The sequence below is a fragment of the Lithobates pipiens genome, unplaced genomic scaffold (genome assembly GCF_037356315.1).
Source record: "Lithobates pipiens isolate NorthernLeopardFrog02 unplaced genomic scaffold, aLitPip1_a1.2 Scaffold_28, whole genome shotgun sequence".
NCBI lineage: Eukaryota > Metazoa > Chordata > Amphibia > Anura > Ranidae > Lithobates > Lithobates pipiens.
This window is the reverse complement of record NW_027507789.1, coordinates 212,571,931-212,587,723: the sequence shown is the minus strand read 5'-3', so window position 1 is coordinate 212,587,723 and position 15,793 is coordinate 212,571,931. Positions and strand designations below refer to the sequence as shown.

The window sequence follows — 15,793 nt, the reverse complement described above, 5'->3', positions numbered from 1 at the left end:
GCTGAAAACTGCTGTTCACAAACGCTCTCCATCCAACCTCACTGAGCTCGAGCTGTTTTGCAAGGAAGAATGGGCAAGAATTTCAGTCTCTTGATGTGCAAAACTGATAAGAGACATACCCCAAGCGACTTGCAGCTGTAATCGCAGAAAAAGGTGGCTCTACAAAGTATTAACGCAAGGGGGCCGAATAATTTTGCACGCCCCACTTTTCATTTTTTTATTAGTTAAAAAAGTTTCAAAAATCCAATAGATTTCGTTCCACTTCACAATTGTGTCCCACTTGTTGGTGATTCTTCACAAAAAATAAAAAAATTATATCTTTATGTTTGAAGCCTGAAATGTGGCAAAAGGTTGAAAAGTTCAAGGGGGCCAAATACTTTCACAAGGCACTGTATGGGGAGACTAAGGGACACAGATGAATGGAGAGACTAATGGGGATACAGATGTAAAGCCTCATGCACACTGAAAGTTTAGGCCCACTGCATGATGCTCCAGCGTTTAGTTGCCAGCAAAGGATACAGGAGCACCATCCAACCTTGCTGTCAGCAGTCTGTCAATATTCTTCTTTTGTGGATTTATTTAGAAATTATTTTTTGGGCCTGGAAATGTGTAAAAATAGCATTTTTTTTTTCATCATACTTACTTGTAAAATCATTTTCTTTGAGTATATCATAGGACACAAAGTCAGGCTAATATTCATTACCTGCTGGGTTATACTTCATCATCAGGTGAAATGACAGGAAGTGATATAAACCCTCCCATACAGGAAGTACTTTAATTTTCTGGCGAGCACTAAATCCTCAAAAAAAAGAGGGGAGGGATCTCTGTTTCCAATGATGTACTCAAAGAAAATGATTTTACAGGTATGACGTAAAAATCCTATTTTATTTTTCGTACATCATGGGACACAGAGTCAGGCTAATATTACCTGCTAGGACGTCCGAGAGCAAAAGCCTTGAGGGGAGGGAGACACCCTGCCAAACAATAGCCATCAGAACTTATACGGCAGTACACTGCGGCCGAAAGCCGAATCCTCGGCTGCTTGAACATCCACTTGATAAGATTTTGTGAATGTATACCCTGAAGACCAGGTAGCAGCCTTACAAATCTGAGCCACAGATACTCGATGGCGAAAAGCTCAGGAGGTTCCTACACCCCTGGTGTAATGAGCTCTCAAACTAAAGGGAGGAGCTTTAGGTTTCAGACCGTAGGCTTAAATGACCAATTGATGCGGCAGACTACAAGGGACCCCTGAGCAACAGGCATTTAGAGGGGAGTTAAAAACAAATTTCCAAATTTTTTTTTTTAAGCATTTTTTTTTTTTTGGTGTGTGGAACACCACTTTAAATGAAAGGTCGACACCACTTTTGGCAAAAAAGATGGAACAGGTCAAAACACGACTATCATGGTGAAGGATCAAGTACAGTTCCCTGGATGAAAGGGCCGCCAATTCCGACACATTTCTAGCCGAGGTGATAGCCATCAGGGAGGCTAGCTTGCGTTACAGCAATTCTAATGGAATTTCATTAATAGGTTCAAATGGTTGTTTCTGTAACACAGAAAGCACCAAGTTCAAGTCCCAAGGACACATAGGTGACCTAATGGGGGGAATTTCCTGGAACACCTCTGGGTGTAGGGACCATTCCCCCAGGCAGATCTGTTGGTGGCTGAGATAATCTGCCTTCCAGTTCTCTACTCCTGGATACGGACTGCCGATATAATTGGCACATGTCCCTCTGCCCAGGCTAGTATGTAGTTCACCTCCTTCAGAGCTGATGGACTCCTGGTACCACCTTGGTACCAGGAGTCGTTCAGCTCTGAAGGAGGTGAACGACCTGATAGGGCAGTCCTGAAGCTCCACCGTCTAGGACCGTAGAGCCACACATACTGCCCACAATTCTAGGACGTTGATGGGCAGGGCCTGCTCTGTCCCTAACCATTTCTCCTGAGCTGTGAGCCCGTCTAGGGTCGCTCCCCAGCCTGAGAGACTGGCATCTGAAGTCAGTACTCTCTAAGTTACCGGGAGAAAGGATTTTCCCTTTCGCAGGTTTTGATCCTGCACAACCACCAGTTTAAGCTTAAGCATGCCTGAGGAGATAAGCACATTGGACAATCCAGGGTTTTTCTTCCTCTGTTCCAAGCCAACAAGATGTCTTGCTGTAAGGGCCTGGAATGGAACTGGGCATAGGCCACTGCCTCGGAGGATACCATCCTCCCTAGAAGACTCATACAGGGCTGAATGGAGGGTTGTCCGGTGCCCCTCATCTGGCACACCTGATCCTTCAAGGGCGCAGATCCTTACGGGTGGCAAGAAAAACTCTTGCTTAGACCGTGTTTGGATCAGACCTAAGTACTTTAGACTCTGAGCTGGTCTCAAGGTTGTCTATTTGGTATTTATGATCCAGCATAAGCTTTTCAACTTCTGCACTGTGTATATTATACTCTGTTCTAGAGCCTGTACCGAGTGATCTCTGAGCAGGAGGTCATCCAGATACCCAAGCAACAGGATCCCTGAAAGATAGGTACGTGTAAATACACGTCTTTTATATCGATGGAGGCTAAAAAGTCTCCCCTTTGGAGTGGTTACTACTAAGCGGACAGACTCCATCCGAAAGGACTGTATCAATAGATACTTGTTCAGGGACCTTAGGTCCAAAATGGGTCTTGTGTCTTCGTTTGGTTTCTGAACCGTAAGCAGGTTTGAGTAAAACCCTGTGCCCCTTTCAAATACAGGAACCTCTACAATCACTCCTTGATGCACTAGATAATGTAGTGCCTGAAGCAATAAGTTTATTTTTGGAGGATACGAGGGAACGCTGGATCATAGAAACATCCGATACTCATACTGATGAACTCAAAAGTCAATTTGATTTCCACAGCTGACTGTAGAAACTATGTAGATTTTGCCCCAATCACATATTTCCGAGGATGCCATTTTCTGTCTTCACACCAGGCAATTTGGGACACCCCACAATAAAAAAAAAAAAAAAAAAAAGGGGGGGGGGGGTTTCACTTACCCATCTAGGTGTAGGGCTACTTAGAAACTAAGGGCCCAATCTTCACCCTTCACAGTGGGTTCCTGTCACTTGGACCTTCAAGGACTGGGCACCCTTTTCATGTTTAGGGTCTACTCCCTTGGACCTATACAGCACCCTGCAGGAAATGCCTTAGCACTGTAGCGTCCAGGATTTCCACTCTGCAGGATCCAGTGCCCAGAGGCCAATTACAGGCAAAACCTTGCAGGATCTTGAGTCTTCTTTGTGAAGCTCGGGTACAATTTATCTAAGCACAAAAGCCTGTGTAAAATGGATCTGGTCGGTCAATCCCTTGATTCATTTTGGAACCATTTGTGGGACTAGAGACCTGGAGCTCAAACAAACCGTGCCATCCACCTTGCAGACACTGGTACTTCCTTTATAGGAGGGAATTATATAGGGGATCACTTCCTGTCTGAAGACCTTTGGGCTACCAGTGTCCATACACCTGATAATGTATAACCTAGCAGGTATTAGTCCGACTCTGTGCCCCATGATGTATGAAAAAAAAATATACAATGTGGCCCTTGAAGTAAAAAGTTTGGCGACCCCTGCTCTAGCGCCTCTGCTTAAACCACTTGCTGCAAAATCACGTACCTGTACGTCATTCTGCAGCTGCAGGCATCAACTCAGTAATGTTTTTTTTTCTTGTAACAACCGATGCGGCTGAGCAGCCTCCGCAGCTCCGGCTGGGCTTTCCTGTCCCACCGGGAGGCCAAAGCAAAAGCCAGCACATCTGGGGTTTTGAATACTTTTAAGTGCAAAGAAGGGATCTGGGGTCTTATAGACATGACACATGACTAGTGTCACAAGGGATGTTTACATTCCTTGAGACAGCAATAAAAAAAAAATTTTTTTTTAAAAGGCAGTGTAAAAATAAAAAAACAAAAAGAAAGAAAATGTTTTATTTTATTTTTTTTAAAGTGCCCCATCCCCTTGTGTTTGTACGCAGAAGAGAACACATACGCAAGTCGCGCCCGCAAAAGTAAACAGTGTTCAAACCACACGTGAGGTAACGCCACAATCGTTAGAGTGAGAGCAATCATTTTAGCGCTAGACCTTCTCCAACTCTAAACTGGTATACGTTAAACAATTTTAAAGCGTCGCCTATGGAGATTTTTTATAAATCCCGTAGTTAGTCACCATTCCATGAGTATGCACAATTTTAACGCATGACATGTTGGGCCTCTATTTACTCGTCGTAACATCATCTTTCGCATTATACAAAAAAAAAATTGGGCTAACTTTATGGTTTTGTTTTTTGGAAAGTGTAAAGACAGATGTTGACTGTCCAAAAACATGACGGAAGGTGTGAAATTTTGCAATACGTTCTAATTGCATAATCCAATCCAAAGGTGCCAAGAATAACGCATGTAGACTTCAGCATCTATGTCTGAGCTGGAGGAGCAGATGGAGTGGGAGGAGCTTTGTGCCAAGTAAAAGGGATGCCATAGCAGTATATCTTCTATAGGGTGGTCCGTAATTGGTTAATAGAACACCACACCAATACCACACCAACGTAAAGAGAGCCCCCATCCTACATTGTTCAACAAAAACCAAACAAGCCAATCTGCCATATCCAGCATTTATTAAAGACGACACAAAAAAGGAAGGAAAGGGGGGGGGAGGGCAGGGGTAGGGTGACCCAAGTTAGCACGCTTTCCCATTAGTAGTCCATGAAACCCAGTTTGAAAACTGGACACACAAAAAAAAATAGAGGAAGTAAAATAAAATGAAATGAGAAGGGGGTTGGAAGGAAAAAAAAATAAAATAAAAAAAAAAAGCTTTGTCAGACCGAAAGCTCAGGACTAGAAGAAGTGTAAAGCCAGGAAAAGTAAAACCAGGGAGGAAGAAATAAAAGAAAAATAACTGCAGCAATGTGATTGTGTGATACATGTTTTCACAGTCAAATAAATGTGCCACACATCTCTTAAACAGTAATAAATTTAAATAGATTTTTTTTTTTCTCGACACCAGAACTTCAACTATGTAGACAGGATTAATGGTTATAGCACAAATTCATATTTTTGTTTCTTTCTGAAAAATGGGAAAAAACAAAAATAAAATAAAATTAGTATAATTTACAGCGTCTCAAGATAAAAAAAAAACAAAAAAAAAAAAAAAAAAAACTGACTTTTTAGCTCGGAACTTCCTTTCCAGTAAGTCTGAGGTCTACAGGATGTGTCTAGAAAACTGACTACCGCAGAAAATGAAGACAGCTTAAATTCATCTTTTTTTCCTCTTAAATTGGGCATGAACTTTTTTTTTTTTCCATTTTTGCTGTTTTTTATTTTTTTATTTTGTTGTTTAATTTTTTATTTTTTTTCATTATTATTATTTTTTTTTTAATTGCTGTAACATTGTCCTTCGGGCGGCTGAGGAAGTTTCATATTTTCTTTGGACATCATTAGACGTCGCAATTCTTGCAGGATAACTTTGATGCAATAGGAATTTTGCCATTTTGCTAAAACGGATATGGCTCTTGGGTCCACCTGGAGGGGGGAGAAAAAAAAAAAAGAAAAAAAAAGAAAAAAAGATGAGCAGTCAGAGTAACTCAAATCGCTCTTCCTCGTTCCCTGGGGCGAATTTGGGTGTTTGCAGACAGTTTTAAAGGGAAATCATTAAAAGCTTAAAATAAATGTAAAAGATTTAAAAAAAATAAAAATAAATAAATGTAAATAGACTCTCACCCTCGACATTAGATTCCCTTCGGCAACATAACACCCCCTCATCCAGCAGAAACAGACCCCCCAGCAAAGTGAACCCACTTCCTCTGCATTGCTACACTTCCCCCTAGCGACAATATATTCCCCCAGCAGCCGGCATCAATAGCCCATTCCTTGATGTCACCACTGCATTCTTGTTGAAGAAAGCCCCATGTGTGTTTGATCTGAAGAAGGGCATAAGCTTGTGAGCTCGAAACGTAATGAACTTACACCATGTAATGTTTGTTTGATCTTTGGTTCAATAAAGGAATAACGTGCAGCGATCCTCCGGACTTTTTCTTGTATTTTGGTCAGTGGGATAACCAGATTGCATTGCACTAATTGAAGACTGGGTCACACACACATATCTATCTAATATATCTCACAACAGTGAGTACCCCTCTCACATTTTTGTAAATATTTTATTCTTTTCATGTGACAAAACTGAAGAAATGACACTTTGCTACGATGTCAAGTAGTGAGTGTACAGCTTGTATGCATCCTCTTTAGAAGTGGCTTCCTTCTGGGACGACAGCCGCGCAGACCAATTTTATGCAGTGTGCGCCGTATGGTCTGAGCACTGACAGGCCAACCCCTTCAACCTCTGTAGCAATGCTGGCAGCACTTATACGTCCATTTCTCAAAGACAACCTCTGGATATGATGCTGAGCATGTGCACCTGCTTTGGTCGACCGTGGTGAGGCCTGTTCTGAGTGGAACCGCTGTATGTTCTTGGCCACTGTGCTGCAGCTCAGTTTCAGGGTCTTGGCAATCTTCTTATAGCCTAGGCCAGTGATGGAGAACCTTGGCATCCAGAGGTTTTGGAACTACATTTCCCAAGATGCTCATGCACTCTGCATTGTAGTAGAGCATCATGGGAAATGACGTGCAAAACTGATAGAGACATACCCCAAGCGACTTGCAGCTGTAATCGCAGCAAAAGGTGGCTCTACAAACTATTAACGCAAGGGGGCCGAATATTTTTGCACGCACCACTTTTCAGTTTTTTATTTGCTAAAAAAGTTTAAATTATCCAATAGATTTCGTTCCACTTCACAATTGTGTCCCACTTGTTGGTGATTCTTCACAAAAAATTAAAATTTTATATCTTTATGTTTGAAGCCTGAAATGTGGCAAAAGGTTGAAAAGTTCAAGGGGGCCGAATACTTTTGCAAGGCACTGTAACCCCAAATTTAACACAAAAGCTCCGTATTCGCACCTGAGACCTTGTAACACTAACAAGTCGCATGACACCAGGGAGGGAAAATGGCTAATTGGGTCCAATTTGGACATTTCCACTTAGGGGTTTACTCACTTTTGTTTCCAGTGGTTTAGACATTAATGGCTGTGTGTTGAGTTATTTTGAGGGGACAGCAAATTTATACTGTTATACAAACTGTACACTCAACTACTTTACATTGCAGTAAAGTGTCAATTCAAAAATGTGAGGGGTGTACACATATTTATACATAAATCTAAATCATATTAATTATAACGCCTATCAGAAATTATATACATTTCCTGCTGGAAAATGAAATCAGCATCTCCATAAAGCTGGTCAGCAGAGGGAAGGATGAAGTGCTCTAGAATGTCATGGTAGAGGGCTGCACTGGCTTTGGACTTGATAAAACACAGTGGACCAACACCAGCAGATAACATGGCTCCCCAAATCATCACTGACTGAAATCTTCACACTGGACCTCATGCAACTTGGATTCTGCGCCTCTCCACTCCTCCTCCAGACTCTGGGACCTTGATTTCCAAATGAAATTCAAAATTTTCCACAGTCAGTGATGATTTGGAGGGCCATGTCATCTGCTGGTGTTGGTCCACTGCGTTTTATCAAGTCCAAAGTCAGTACCAGGAAATTCTAGAGCACTTCATGCTTACCTCTGCTGGCCAACTTCATGGCAATGTTGATTTTATCTTCCAGCAGGACTTGGCACCTGCCCACATTGCCAAAAGTACCAATACCTGGTTTAATGATCATGGTATCACTGTGATTGACTGGCCAGCAAACACGCCTGACCTAAACCCCATAGAGAATCTGTGGGGTATTGTCCAGAGGAAGATGAGAGACACCAGACCCAACAATGCAGATGAGCTGAAGGACGCTATTAATGCAACCTGGGCTTCCATAACACCTCAGCAGTGCCACGGGCTGATCTCCTCCATGCCACGCCGCAATGATACATTAATTCATGCAAAAGGAACCCTGACCAAGTATTGAGTGCATACTATACTGTATATGGACAGACTTTTCAGTAAGTCACTATCAATTAAAAATCAATTTTTTTTATTGGTGTAATGTAATATTCTAATTTTCTGAGATACTGAATTTGGGGTTTTCGCTAGCTGCAAGCCATAATCATCAAAATTAAAAGAAAAAAAAATGCTTGAAATATCAAAATGATCTAATCTATATAAAATATGAGTTTCACTTTTTGAAATTATCTTTTTGATGATATTCAAATCCTATGAGATGCGCACACACATTTAAAAAAATATTAAAAAATGGTTATATACACGGTATAATATTAATATGTATTTAAAATTAAAGGTCATTATTACTCTTATCAGAAATGAAAAGACACAATACTTCATAAAAAAGAAAAAAAAAAAACCTTAAAAAATGATCTGAGCAAACCACGTCAGGCATGTCGATTGGAAAACTAATTTCTGAGCATACAGCCCTCTACAGTAATGAGGAAAATTCCAATAGTTTCAGTCATAAATTAAAAATATAAATAATAGAGAACACTTACCACTCCATTAGAATTATTCACCCCGTTCATATTAATTTTTGTTACAAATCTAACATACGGAGGGGATTCTGGGTATTTAGGTCCACACTCTATTTTGAGGCTGTATATTCTGTTTTCATAAATTGTCTGAAAGAGAAACAAAGACGTTTAGTTGAAAACTAAAAACAAACAAGTCGATTCAAAAAAAGCATTGTAGCACGGTGACGCCTTACTGATTGGTACAAACCACCTGAGGCATGCCTGGCTGACACCTGCATACCAGGGCCGGTGTGCTGGGGAGGACCAAAAGGCGGTGCTGGGACCAGACGTGTCATGGCACAGACCTGATGGAGAGGGCAACCGATCCCTGGTTTGGGGGGGGGGGGGGGGGGGCGGGGGGGTCAGTGGTGTCGGGAGACCCACTGTGGACCAGGCAGGAGACTCCATGTGGGGGGTGCTGTAAGCCGCTGGTGTAGACAGATGGAGCGCCATATGTGACGTCAACTCCGAGCGATGCCGGACTGCCTTGCAATAACGAGGCAGGGGGTTGGACCGCAAGGTGGAGCTGTCACAAGCGGTCAGCGGGCTGTAGCTAAGACAACGCGTTTCAAATCATCTTTCAATCACAGAATGTTTGCATTTGAATAAACCTTTTTAGTGGTGAACCGTGGTACAGTCACTTCTAAGTGATTTATGCCAAATCAATCCCTCAGCGCTGGATCGTGAGGAACTTTTTGTTGTTGGTATTATTGCAGAAATAAAAAAGCTTTCTATTTATCCTACACAGCCCTTACCTCAGTGTCCAGTTTGTTGTATATATATATATAAAAAAAAAACCTTCTTCATTACTTCCTGGAAGGACCTTAAGACATGAACTCTCTTAAGTCACAAAAAGGAGTTCACCAGCCCAGCTCACCTCATTAAACACACACCCTGCATTTGAGCATTTGGTAGAATCAATCAGATTGTATATTGTATGGTGACGGAACCCAGAACACACTTCTCCTGTTTTCAATACCCCAGCTCTGCTGTTATCTGATTGCTCGGCTCCTGCACACTCTGCCAAATTAACTATGTGTATTTAGTGGTAGCGGCCTCTGCAGAAGAAGGTGGGAGTGATCTCCTGGAAGGGGAAGGGAATATGTAGGCAAGGGAAGGGAAAATGAGGTAAGCTGGTGAACTCCTTCCTGTGTCTTAGCAGTTTTCATGTCCTAAGGACCTTCCAGGAAGTTTTTTTTTATACAACAAGCTGGACACAGAGGTAAGGGGTGCATAGGATAACATGGAAAGCTTTTTTATTTCTGCAAAACAAGTACATTAACCACTTCAGCCCCGGAAGACTTTACCCCCTTCTTTACCAGGCCATTTTTTGTTATGCTTTGCTTTGCATGGCCATGCAACACTGTACCCAAGGAAAATTCATACAACTTTTGTTCACACACACACACACACACACACACACACACAGAGCTTTCTTTTAGTGGTATTTGACCACCAGTGGGATTTTTATTTTTTGCGATGTAAAACTAGAAAAAAGAGACAGAAAATTTAGCAAAATTAAAAACCCTTTTTTTTTTACTTTTTGCTATAAAACATCTAATAAAAAAAAAAAGAAAAATGAAGAAACATTTCCTTATAAATGTAGGCAAATATGTTCTCTGCTACATGTTATTGAAAAAAAAATACCAATAAGTGTATATTAATTGGTTTGCATGAAAGTTATAGTGCCTGCAAACTATGGCATGTGTGTGTGTGTATATATATATATATATATGATTTTTTTTTATTCTAGTAATGGTGGTGATCAGTGACTTATAACGTGACTGCGATAATGCGGCATACAATCCAACACCAACGTTGGGGAGAACTTACGAACTGCCACTGACATTTTATACAGTGATCAGAGATAATACTATACATTGACACTGTACTAATGACACTGGCTGGGAAGGGCTTAACATCTAGGGGCGAATAAAGGGGTTAAATATGTGCCTGCGTGTAATGTGTGCACAGTGTGCTGATTTTACTAACTGATCCTGCAGTTTCTCATCCCTGGGGGAGGATGTTCCCACCCGCCTCTTCGGAAACCGTTACAGCGGATAATGAGCCGCTCGGACCAGTTTCACGAGAAAGCCAGCCGGCTGCTGGAAAAAAAAAAAACCTGCACTGGGATTATGGCTGATATCTTCAGCCATAATTCCAGTAGACCACTTGCACTTTTTGTTACACTTTTGAAAATAAAGAAAATTTACTTTTTTTTTTGCATATTGTCACTAGTGCAGTACAGCGCCATATAATAATATGTTGACAGAGCTGTTTGGAATTACCCCAACAGGACAACAGCAGTGTAGAAAATATTTAATAATTTTTGAGATCTATAGCAATTTGTGGCACAATTCCATTCCCAGTGTCAGCATCACCATATGACTGGTGTGGCGGTGATCAGGGACGCCGACTGGTCTTGTCGTATGGGAAAATAAATAAATCTTTTTTTTTTTAAATAATTGTTTTCATTTCCTACCATTATTTTTTTTAACATACTTGGCTACAGCTAATCACATGGTACAGGGTGCTGCAATTGGCCCAGGTACCATGTGATAGTTGTGGGTCAATCACAGCAGTTATGAATGAATTAATTCCTAAAAGCTTTGACGACATTGTGATCATCACATGATCACCGGGGCCCCGAATACCGGGATCCGCAGCACCCGGTGAACACAGTGGTCCCAGGGGAGGGGTCAGCCGAAAAGGGGTCACAGGGTAAAAACGAACACGGCCAGCATAAACTTCAGTTTAAGGCCTGGTTCACACCTATGAAGTTTTCTCTTGATCGGTTTCTGCAGTGCTGTTTGCAGAACTTTTTTTTTTTGGGGGGGCCAATTTGCTGTTGGGCAGATTAAAATAAAAACTCAAAATGTGTCAAAATTCCCGCAAAAACACACTACATGCTTTTCTGCAGTGTCTCCATTAAAGTCTTTTGAACCAAAAATACACTGTATTGCATGTAAAAAAAAAAAAAAATGTCCCTGCGGCTGAAAAAAAAAAGCATAGATGTGATAGTGACCCATAGAAAACCATGTTAGGTGGATTGTAGTGCGTTTCTGCAATAAACAAAAAGCACTAAAAAAAAAAACCACATAGGTGTAAACCAGGCCTTAAAGTGTTTGATACCCCAACACTTCACATTCCATGTGGCTGCTGTGGCTGCTGTACCATGCACTTGTATGAGAAAGTATCCTGTTCTCTTTGTATTGCTTCCTTTGTGTGAAATCCCTGGTGTTAATGCCAGCACCACTAACTGACCACACTAAGCAAGAGAGCACACAGTGATAAGCACTCTAGCAGTCTGCTCTGCTCCAATGCATAGAATTGTCGGAACCGGCGAAGAAGGGTGAGCACAGTGCTCGACCCCTGTACAGGTAAGTGTCCTTTTTTTTTTTAAAGTCAGTATCTTCAGTATTTGTAGCCCCTGACTTCTAAGCTCCTTTCACACTGGGGCGGGAGTTGCGTCGGCGGTAAAGCGGCGCATTACCATCGGATTTGCGGCACTACTCAGCCACTAGCGAGGCGAGAAAGGGTGAAAAACCGCTGCAAAGCGCCTCTGCAGAGGCACTTTGCCGCGGTATAGCCGCGATGCCCCATTGATTTCAATGGGCAGGAGCGGTGTATACACCGCTCCAAAGATGCTGCTAGCAGGACTTTTTTTTACCATCCTGCCAGTGCACCGCTCCAGTATGAAAGCCCTCAGAGCTTTCACGTTGGAGACAATGCAGAGGCTGTTTCAGGGCACTTTGCAGATGCTATTTTAGAGCTGTAGCGCCTGCAAAAAACCCCAGTCTGACTTGTCATGTGATTTGACAGGTCAGAAAGCACATGACAAGCCGCACCTTATAGCTGGCAATGGAACTGTTCAAATCCGTGCGACACCGACTTTGCGGTGCCGAAACGATTTGAAAAAGCGGTTCCTGAGCTACTTTGGCTTAGTAAGTGTGACTTACATAGACATCTGTGCATGAAATCGCACAGATGCTGGCCAAGTCGCATTGACATGCAGCTTTGAAATCGTGCGGCTTTGCACAATTTCAAAGCTGCAATTAGTGTGAATGGGGGCTAAGTACCTGAATTTGATTTGGTATTGGCCCGTTGCACTCCTTGTACAGCAGAGCTCACACTGGAAAAGTAAGAAGCAGCACAAAGCGTCAAACAGGTGTGCTGCAGTGATTGTGTGTCAGCAAAGGGGTATGCTGACCAAAACGAGAGAGTGGTGTTATAGAAAGATACGCTAAATTAGTCTACTGCTTCTCATTTTTTACTATCCAGTGATTGGTTGGGAGACAAGACCTGTAAGTGGCTGAGTGGTTTGCACTTCCTCCTAGCAGCACTGAGGTCGTTGGTTCGAATCCCAACCAAAGCCCTACCTGCTTGGAACTGGTTATGTTCTCCCTTTGCGGGTCTCCTCCTGCATGCCAAAGACTTGCTGGTAGGCTAATTGGCCCTAGTATGTGTATGTCTGAATTTAAGATAGGGACCTTAGATTGTAAGCTCCTTCAGGGCAGGGACTGGTGTGAGTATACAATATATATGTAAAGTGCTGCATAATTGATGGCACTATATACCGTATTTATCGGCGTATAACACGCACCCCAAGATTAGGAGGGAAATTTAAGGAAAAAAAAAAACTTACATTTAAATGCCCATCAATGCAGCCTTAGCAGTGTCCATTTGCAGCCTTGTCAGTGCAGCCTGTCCATCATTGCAGCCTTGTCATGCAGCCTGTCCGTCATTGCAGCCTGTCCGTCATTGCAGCCTTGTGCATCCTTGTCCCATTAGTGATGTCAAATTTTATTTTATAAAAATGGCGCCGCCGAGATGTCCTGTGTATCTCGGCGGCGCCTGGTAGTTCTCGGCGGCCGAAGGCCGCACTCTGCGGTTTTCGACTGCCGAGAAGGGCCGAAGGCGGACGAAAGCCACCGAGAATGGCCGAAGGCGGGCGAAAGCCGCCGAGAAGGGCCAAAGGTCGGCCTGAAAGCTGCCCAGAGCCCAGAAATCGCAGAGGATCGGCGTATAACACGCACCTGCGATTTTCCCCCGATTTTTAGGGGGAAAAAGTGCGTGTTATACGCCGATAAATACCTGAAATAAATAAATAACTGCAGCAGAGAAAAACACCTCCATGATAGATTTGACCCGAGCATTTAGCTATTTGCCTGGAGTTCAGCTGTACCCTAAAATGTCATTACTCCTCGCAACAAACAACTGACAAAGAAACATTTAGACCAAAAGTCGATCCTACTCACTCTAGGAGGTCCGATGATCATACCAGTCCATTTGGTGAGTGTCATGTCTTCATCATCCACCAGACCCCAGCTGACTGTGCCGTCACCAACTCCTTTCTGTCCTTCCTCAAGTTCTTCCAACAGTCGAAAATTACGAGGGACTTTGATGCCTGGACAAAATAAAGAGGGGCAGTCAGAGAGGCTTCCTTAAAACTGAGAAGAGCGGAATTCAACACAAATGAGAAAAGCAAACAGCCTTTCCTCGATTCCGGGTCCAGATTTTTATGAACCCCTTCAATACCGGGCACTTTCACCCCCTTCCTGCCCAGGCCAATTTCAAGCTTTTAGCGCAGTCACAATTTGAATGACAAATTGCGCGGTCATGCAACGCTGTACCCAAATTAAACTTTTATCATTTTGTTCACATAAACAGAGCTTTCTTTTGGTGGTATTTAATCACCACTGTTTTTTTTTTGCTAAATAAACGTAAAAAAAAAAAGAATTTTGTTTTTAAAAATGCGTTTTTCTGAATTTCTGTTATAAAATGTTGTAAGAAAGGAATGTGCAGCGCTATGATTTGTGATATATAGTGACTTATACTACTTAAATAAATTGATACATCACAGTATATGGATCTCACACACACATTATAATGTAAAAACACACATATAGTGCAAAAAACTCATAAATCCATGAGTGAATTTGTCATTACAGCGGAGTTCCACTCAAAAATGTAACTTCCGCTTTAAGGGAAGGTGACCCCCTGACATGCCACATCACCATTTTGGGGGGGGGGGGGGGGGGGCCAGAAACCCTCTTTTTAGAGGGTTTCAGCTCCCACTTCCTCCTGGCGCTTCGCGACACTGGAAGGGAGAACACCTCTCCCCTCGCCCTCCGGCAATCATCTGGGGCACGTCACAGGTCCCGGATGACTGCCCGGCCAATCGCACTGCGTGCCCACAGTGACAATGCCGGCGCCGCAGTGAGGAGGGGGAGAGGAGCGGGGCTTCCCCCACATCGCTGGACCCTGGGACAGGCAAGTGCCCGATTATTAAAATTTTTATTTTTTATTGAAACTCCACTTTAAACAGAAAAGTCCATAGTGAAGGCCACGGGTGCTTTAACTTCAATACGGATAGGAAAAACCCTGAAGATCCATTGAAAGGATCACCACCAGTGTACATATCCGTCACCCACACAGAGGGTTAAATGCGCTAACCAAAATTCATGGACTTCAATGCTATCAGCACTGAGTCAATCAGGCATCAGGAGAATAAGATCGATCAAACTATAATCTGTGCGATGGGCCAACCAGTCTGATTCCACATCATTCAGAGTACAACTACTCTTTCAATGCAGCAGGTCTCCTCTGCTGCCACTTAAAAGAGAAGTATGTGTTTGGTGTCTCCCCCCCCCCCCCCCCAAATCATACTTACCTAGGTGAATGCTGCATCTTTCCCCCAGCCCCTCTGCACTGAGAACCATGCGATTGAACACCGCCGATGACTCGGTTCTCAAAGCTCCCCAAGCAGAGAGCTGCTGACTGTCAATCAGCAGCTCTCCTTTCTGCTGCTCCTCGCTCATTGGAGCGCTAAGCTGTGGAGGGGCGGGGATAGGCCATCTCAGCGGCTCGCTGAGACGGCCATCAGTCCAGGCACCTGGCGGATCCCAACCTCCATTGTCGGGATGACACGGTGCCTGGACTGATTTCTGTGACGTCAGCAGAGAGGGGACTCCAGACTGCTCTCTGCTGAAAACGGGTCACAGGAGTGCAAAAACAAAAAGAATTGCACTCCTGTGACCCATAGGAGAAGCCCAGCCAAATGAGCTCAGACTGGACTTCTCCTATAAAATATTGCAAATAAATCTTTCTTCAGAAGTGTAGCCCAAAATGTATTCTGCTGCATTTCTTTGGTAACTCATATTTATAATATATATTAATATATATTTTTTTTCCTCAGAGAATAGGTACAGGAACTCCCCCATTCCAAGTCACCCCTTGTCCACGCACCCCCTACCCACCTCCCCATACC

General features: G+C 43.0%; 1 protein-coding gene across 2 annotated transcripts in view; it reads right to left on the bottom strand.

Moving 5' to 3' along the window:
• Nucleotides 1-4,606: 4,606 nt before the first annotated feature.
• The window catches only part of UBE2V1 (ubiquitin conjugating enzyme E2 V1), a 37,151-nt gene continuing 25,964 nt past the window's right edge, over nt 4,607-15,793 (bottom strand). The window contains exons 2-5 of one of the 2 annotated variants that reach the window (XR_013263619.1): nt 13,782-13,930; nt 8,506-8,631; nt 5,170-5,527; nt 4,607-5,072 (exon numbers count right to left, since the gene is read on the bottom strand). Coding sequence is in view for 1 of the 2 variants with exons in the window: in XM_077460512.1 (XP_077316638.1) it covers nt 5,381-5,527; nt 8,506-8,631; nt 13,782-13,930 (422 nt within the window). In the remaining variant the exon portion in view is untranslated. Of the gene's footprint in view, nt 5,528-8,505; nt 8,632-13,781; nt 13,931-15,793 lie in introns of both variants that reach the window. The other variant, XM_077460512.1, reaches the window with a different exon arrangement.